General features: G+C 34.0%; 1 protein-coding gene across 1 annotated transcript; it reads right to left on the reverse strand.

The window, feature by feature from the left end:
- Positions 1-2,970: 2,970 nt before the first annotated feature.
- Positions 2,971-6,598, reverse strand: LOC122408450 (uncharacterized). The gene is made up of 7 exons (XM_043415244.1): positions 6,544-6,598; positions 6,195-6,278; positions 5,720-5,803; positions 5,246-5,326; positions 4,522-4,602; positions 3,807-3,887; positions 2,971-3,118 (listed from the first exon to the last, which is right to left on the reverse strand). Exons 2-7 carry the CDS (start codon positions 6,242-6,244, stop codon positions 2,971-2,973), a joined length of 525 nt encoding a protein of 174 aa, XP_043271179.1. The 5' UTR covers positions 6,245-6,278; positions 6,544-6,598.
- Between the last annotated feature and the right edge of the window lie 843 nt (positions 6,599-7,441).

Consider the following 7,441-nt stretch of genomic DNA (forward strand, 5'->3'; position numbering starts at 1 on the left):
GAACTTATTTACAGTCGCATAATCAAACGGATCCAAGTTAGAGCTCTCAGAAAGTATAAAATTTACGATAAAAATTTATAGGAAGAAAAAGGCTCAGTAAAATCGAACGGATACTTATGAATTTTTTTAGAATTTTAAAACCCTTTTCGATATTTTAAATTGATACAGTACTTTGAACAAAATTTAAAAATTCCGGTTAAATTCTGAAGTATTTTTTTGATGACACTGAGAATTTTTTGCGATATAAACAAACTTATTAATAAGCGCATAATTTTTTTCCAAAAAAGAATCAACTCCACGATACAATTGTACAGCACAAAAAATGCTGAGTATCATCCAAAAAGAACTTGGGAATTTTTCCAGAATTTTAAAATTCCATTTAATATTTTTGAATATTTACAGTATTTCGGAATTACTTCCAAAATAGTTCACAAGTATTTTTTGGATGTAACTTAGCACTTTTGTCCTATAAAATTTGATCGTAAAGTTGATTCTTATTTGGAAAAAAATTACGAACTTATTTCCAGGCGTATAATTTTTTTCCCGAAAAAAGATCAACTCTACGGTAAAATTTTATACGACAAAAAATGCTCAGTATAATCCAAAGAATATTTGTGAATTTATTCGGAATTTATGACTTTTGCCAGATTCTGTAGAAAATAGTAAGTTCCGAAAAAAATTCACAAATATTCTTTGGATTATACTGAACATTTTTGATCGTATATAATGTTACCGTAGAGTTGATCCTCTTTTGGTAAGAAAATTATGCGCTTATAAACAAGTTGGTAATTTTTTTTTCTCAAAACGGATCAATTCTACGATAAAATTTCATACGACGAAAAATGCTCAGTATAATCCAAAGAATACTCGTGAATTTTTTGGATTATACTCAGCATTTTTTGTCCTAAGACATTTTATCGTAGAATTGATCCTTTTTGAGAAAAAAAACTACCAACTTGTTTATAAGCGCATAATTTTCTTACCGAAAAAGGATCAACTCTACGATAAAATTTTACGGGACTAAAAATGCTCAGTATCATCCAAAGAATACTTGTGATTTTTTTCGGAATTTACTATTTTTTACAGAATCTGGAAATAGTAATAAATTCCGAAAAAAATTGCAAGTATTCTTTGGATGATACTGAGCATTTTTAGTCCCATAAAATTTCCGCGTAGAGTTGATCGATTTTTGGAAAAAAAATTATGCGCTTATAAATAAGTTCGTAATTATTTCTCTCAAAAAGGATCAATTTTACGATAAAATTTCATAGGGCAAAAAATGCTGAGTATAATCCAAAAAATTCACGAGTATTCTTTGGATTATACTCAGCATTTTTCGTCGTATGAAATCTTATCGTAGAATTGATCCGTTTTGAGAAAAAAAATTACCAACTTGTTTATAAGCGCATAATTTTCGTACCGAAAAAGGAACAACTCTTCGGTAACATTTTATACGACCAAAAATGTTCAGTATAATCCAAAGAATACTTGTGATTTTTTTCGGAATTTATTATTTTTTACAGAATCTGTTAAAAGTAATAAATCCCGAAAAAATTTCCAAGTATTCTTTGGATGATACTGAGCATTTTTGGTCCCGTAAAATTTTATCGTAGAGTTGATCCTTTTTTGGAAAAAAAATTATGCGCTTATAAACACGTTCGTAATTTTTTTTCTCAAAAAGGATCAATTCTACGATAAAATTTCATAGGACGAAAAATGCTGAGTATAATCCAAAGAATACTCGTGAATTTTTTGGATTATACTCAGCATTTTTTGTCCTAAGAAATTTTATCGTAGAATTGATTCTTTTTGAGAAAAAAAACTACCAACTTGTTTATAAGCGCATAATTTTCTTACCGAAAAAAGATCAACTCTAACGATGAAATTTTACAGGACTAAAAATGCTCAGTATCATCCAAAGAATACTTGTGATTTTTTTCGGAATTTACTATTTTTTACAGAATCTGGAAATAGTAATAAATTCCGAACTCTACGATGAAATTTTACGGGACTAAAAATGCTCAGTATCATCCAAAGAATACTTGTGATTTTTTTCGGAATTTACTATTTTTTACAGATCCTGGAAATAGTAATAAATTCCGAAAAAAATCACAAGTATTCTTTGGATGATACTGAGCATTTTTAGTCCCGTAAAATTTCATCGTAGAGTTGATTTTTTTTCGGTAAGAAAATTATGCGCTTATAAACAAGCTGGTAGTTTTTTTTCTCAAAAAGGATCAATTCTACGATAAAATTTCTTAGGACAAAAAATGCTGAGTATAATCCAAAAAATTCACGAGTATTCTTTGGATTTTACTGAGCATTTTTCGTCGTATGAAATTTTATCGTAGAATTGATCCGTTTTGAGAAAAAAAATTATGCGCTTATAAACACGTTCGTAATTTTTTTTCCGAAAAAGGATCAACTCTACGATAAAATTTTACGGGACTAAAAATGCTCAGTATCATCCAAATAATACTTGGATATTTTTTCGGGATTTATTACTTTTAACAGATTCTGTAAAAAATAATAAATTCCGAAAAAAATCACAAGTATTCTTTGGATTATACTGAACATTTTTGGTCGTATAAAATGTTACCGTAGAGTTGTTCCTTTTTCGGTACGAAAATTATGCGCTTATAAACAAGTTGGTAATTTTTTTTCTCAAAACGGATCAATTCTACGATAAGATTTCATACGACGAAAAATGCTGAGTATAATCCAAAGAATACTCGTGAATTTTTTGGATTATACTCAGCATTTTTTGTCGTATAAAATTTTATTGTAGAATAGATCCTCTTTTAGAGATCTATGAATACGTGAGTGTGTGTAGGTATATCTGCCTGAGTGCACTTATTTGAAATAAATGAAAGACCATGACAATAACTTTGAACAATATTTTATTTGTGCATCAAAACAGGAAGGAAAACAGGAAGAAATCAATAAATCTATTTAGAATTAGTGGATGAATTACACTGCGCCGGGTGCGTTGTTCCCATTGTGTTCATTCAGGTAACTGGCTCTCAAACGATTTTTCTCCTTCTCAACTTTTGCGATCTTTTCTCCGAGACGCCGATGATACCCGGTGAGATGACGTTTCTTCGATTCCAGTTGGAGACTTAAAACGTCGTCCTCAATTTTTTTTCTTTTTCGTATTTCTTCATTTAGAGCCTGTTGTAGAGCGGTGATGGACCCCTCTAATACCGCCAGTTTGGATCGAAGCGATGACCCGTTCGGCTGTTGGTTACAGTGTGTATGAGTGTGTGTTTGTGAGAACAAGAAAGAAAGGGTGGGTGGGTAAGTGAGATGATGAGTAGCGGATTGGTCTGTCAGTGGATGAGTAAGAAAGTGTGTGGTTCGATCAAGGGAGTGAGTGCGTGTGAGATTGTCTATTTGAGGGCGAGAGAAAGCGGTTGAAAGAGTGGGTAGGTAGGCTAATGAGGGAGTGAGTGAATGGATAGTGATCTAGTAAGAATGTGTATTTGTGTGAGCGCGCGTACGTGTGAGGAAAAGAAAGAAAGTGAGAGTGAATGGGTAGTCGGTGACAGAAAGAAAGAAAGAAAGTGAGAGAGAGAGAGAGAAGAAAATCAAAAAATTCGAGAAATAAAATATTTACGATTTATCGGTGGACGGGGACGTGGGGGGAAGGGGCGGGGCACGATTTAGACAAAAAGGAAAGGAATGGAAGAAATTTAAAAAAACGAAATGAGAAAGCAAAAATAAATTTTGAAAACAAGGAAAACATTCCTATAGAAAAAGGGGAAAGAATAGAAAGAAAGGAAGAAATGAAATAGAGAGATTCTTACCTGGCCCTGTGGCCCTTGCTGGAACAGCGGCGCTGCTTCATATTGATGCTGTACCGGGGTTCTTTTTTCAACAGCTGGGATCTAAAACACATGTAAATGAATGTTTATTACAAATTCAGGATAACGATAACGAACTACGAAGTGTTGTAGGAAAAAATAGGGGACATCGGTTTACAGAATATCAGTGAGATGGAAAATTGTTTGAATGAAAAGAGGAAAGGAGGGGGAAAAGAGAAAGAGAGAGAAAGAATCGTAAATTCGAAGAATCAAATATTTTTATAAATAAGAATCAAAAAGCGCAAGGGGGGGGGGGGGGAGAGAAAGTCTACGATTTAGACGATTGGAGAAAGGTAAAGAATTGAAAAATTTTTTAAAAATGAAATGAAAGACCAGAAACGAAAACTGAAAACGAAAGAAATCTTCGAGTGGAACGGGAAGAAAAGAAAAAAGATACAGAGAGAGAGAGAGAAAGAGAGATAGCGATAGAGATAGAGAGAGAGAAAAAGAAATAAAAAAATTCGATAAATAAAATATTCACAATTTACCGCCGGAGGGGGGGGGGGGGGGCATGATTTAGACAAAAAGGAGAGGAATGGACAAAATTTAAAAAAACGAAATGAGAAAGCCAAAATAAATTTTGAAAACAAGGGAAACATTCCTATAGAAAAAGGGGAAAGAATAGAAAGAAAGGAAGAAAAGAAATAGAGATTCTTACCTGGCCCTGTGGCCCTTGCTGGAACAGCGGCGCTGCTTCATATTGATGCTGTACCGGGGTTCGTTTTTCAACAGCTGGGATCTAAAACACATGTAAATGAAGGTTTATTACAAATTCAGGATAACGATAACGAATTACGAAGTGTTGTAGGAAAAAATGGGGGACATCGGTTTACAGAATATCAGTGAGATGGAAAATTGTTTGAATGAAAAGAGAAAAGGAGGGGGAAAAGAGAAAGAGAGAGAAAGAATCGTAAATTCGAAGAATCAAATATTTTTATAAATAAGAATCAAAAAGCGAAAGGGGGGGGGGGGGGGGGGGGGGAGAGAAAGTCTACGATTTAGACGATTGGAGAAAGGTAAAGAATTGAAAAATTTAAAAAAAATGAAATGAGAGACCAGAAATGAAAACTGAAAACGAAAGAAATCTTCGAGTGGAACGGGAAGAAAAGAAAAAAAGATACAGAGAGAGATAGAGAGATAGCGATAGAGATAGAGAGAGAGAAGGAAATCAAAAAATTCGATAAATAAAATATTCACGATTTACCGCCGGAGGGGGGGGAGGGGGGGGGGGCATGATTTAGACAACAAGGAAAGGAATGGAAGAAATTTAAAAAAACGAAATGAGAAAGCAAAAATAAATTTTGAAAACAAGGAAAGCATTCCAATAGAAAAAGGGGAAAGAATAGAAAGAAAGGAAGAAGAAGAAATAGAGAGATTCTTACCTGGCCCTGTGGCCATTGCTGGAACAACGGCGCTGCTTCATATTGATGCTGTACCGGGGTTCTTTTTTCAACAGCTGGGATCTAAAACACACGTAAATGAAGGTTTATTACAAATTCAGGATAACAATAACGAACTACGAAGTGTTGTAGAAAAAAATGGAGGACATCGGTTTACAGAATACCAGTGGGATGGAAAATTGTTAGAATGAAAAGAGGAAAGGAGGGAAAAAGAGAAAGAGAGAGAGAAAGAATCGTAAATTCGAAGACCCAAATATTTCTATAAATAAGAATCAAAAAGCGAAAGGGAGGGAGAGAAAGTCCACGATTTAGACAATTGGAAAAAAGTAAAGAATTGAAAAATTAAAAAAAATGAAATGAGAGACCAGAAATTAAAACTGAAAACGAAAGAAATCTCCGAGTAGAACGTGCAGAACGGGAAGAGGAAAAAAGATACAGAGATATAGAGATTCTTACCTGGCTTTGTTGTGGCCATTGCTGGAACAGCGGCACTTCATTTTGGTGCTGTAATATCGGGGTTCTTTTTTCAAGAGCTTGGATCTAAAAAACATGTAAAAGAAGGTTTATTCAGGGAACCGATAACAAACTACGAAATGCTGTAAGAAAAAAATGGAGGACATCGGTTTACAGAATACGAGTGGGATGGAAAATTGTTAGAATGAAAAGAGGAAAGGAGGGAAAAAGAGAAAGAAAGAGAAAGAATCGTAACCTTGAAGAATCAAATATTCACAAAAAAAAGAAAGGGGGAGGCATAGAAAGTGCACGATTTAGACAATTGAAAAAAGTAAAGGAATGAAAAAAAAATTATTTAAATGAAATGAGAAACCAGAAATAAAAACTTGAAAACGAGACCTCCGAGTAGAACGGGACGAACGGGAAGAGAGGAAAAATAGATAGAGAGAGAGAGAGAAAGAGAGAGAGAGACTCATACCTGGCTCCGTTGTAGTTTCCATTGCTGGAACAGCTCCGCTTCGATTTCATGCTCTGTCGGGGTTATTGTTTTAACAGCACCGATCTGAAACAAAATGTATAAGATAAGTTTTTAGGAATTTAGAAAAAATAAATGCTACAGGGGAAAGAACTGGTTCACCTCTTACTGATGTTACACAGGGAAAGGTTGAAGGATATGAGTTTAATTATAGAAGAGTAAAGTTGGGGGAAGGTGAATGAAGACAAACAGTTTCGTGGAATAAAAGAGAGTTTCCAAATTTCTCATTAAAAAAGGAAATAGGAAGACAAGAGAGATAAAAAGAAAGAGAAACACAGAAAGAATGCCTCACCTGTACTTGTTGCGATAGTTCAAACTGGCCCGCTTCAGTCCCATCGCCCATTGTGATGTTTCCTCCGACAGCAACAACCTGAAAATATATGTGAAAAAGAATGTAGATATGTGAAAAGAACGTGAATGTAGAGAGAAAAAATACTGATAACAAACAAGACCAAAATACGTAGGGGTAGATAAATAGATAGGAATAGATAGGGTTAGAAATCTTTGAAAATGGTAAGAGGGAAGTGAGAAAGAATAAGGAAATGAAAAAATTATATTGAACAGCAAAAAAATAGAGGGAGCAGATAGAAGGCATGAGTTGACATAGAATGAGGGGGATTAATTGTCGAGTTTGGAAGACGGAAAGGAGAGAAACAGAAAGAAAGAGCAAAAAAAGATAGCAAGAGGGAAAGAAAAGGATTGAGCAAACAAATATCTATTCAAAAAGGAGAGGGGGAGGGAGAAAAAAGAAAATGTTTTAATTAAATAGAAGAATAAAAGGATTATAAGAAAAATATATAAATCAGAAATGAAAAACTAGAGCTAAGTTTGATTAAAAGGAGGAAGAAGGAAAGAGGAAAGTTTGGCTAAAAATTTCATAGAGAAGAGAGGAGATAAAAAAGAAATATAAGGAGTGAGAGAAGCCTCACCTGCGCTTGTCACTGTTGCAATTCTCCTAACTGCGCTGCTCCAGTTCTGTTTTCCACGGTGGTGCCTTCTTCGTTACCGACAACCTGAAAATATATGTAAAAAATAATTAGAAAAGAAAAAATTCATAACGAGAAACGACAATACAAGGAAAGGGCAGAAACAGAATAAAGAACAAAAGAAAAAAAGAACTTAAAAAATAAATACGAGTTTCCTTACTTGTGCAAATGTTAATGGCTCTCCTCCGTTTTTCATTTTTTCGT

The sequence above is a fragment of the Venturia canescens genome, chromosome 3 (genome assembly GCF_019457755.1).
Source record: "Venturia canescens isolate UGA chromosome 3, ASM1945775v1, whole genome shotgun sequence".
NCBI classification, from domain to species: domain Eukaryota; kingdom Metazoa; phylum Arthropoda; class Insecta; order Hymenoptera; family Ichneumonidae; genus Venturia; species Venturia canescens.

What these genes read in the sequence shown, in the direction of transcription:
- LOC122408450 (XM_043415244.1), bottom strand. Translation starts at nt 6,244, where the DNA reads ATGAAATCGAAGCGGAGCTGTTCCAGCAATGGAAACTACAACGGAGCC. An exon ending in AATGGCCACAACAAAGCCAG is followed by an intron (nt 5,327 to 5,719) that starts GTAAGAATCTCT and finishes CGTGTGTTTTAG; the next exon opens with ATCCCAGCTGTTGAAAAAAG. An exon ending in AGCAAGGGCCACAGGGCCAG is followed by an intron (nt 3,888 to 4,521) that starts GTAAGAATCTCT and finishes CATGTGTTTTAG; the next exon opens with ATCCCAGCTGTTGAAAAAAG.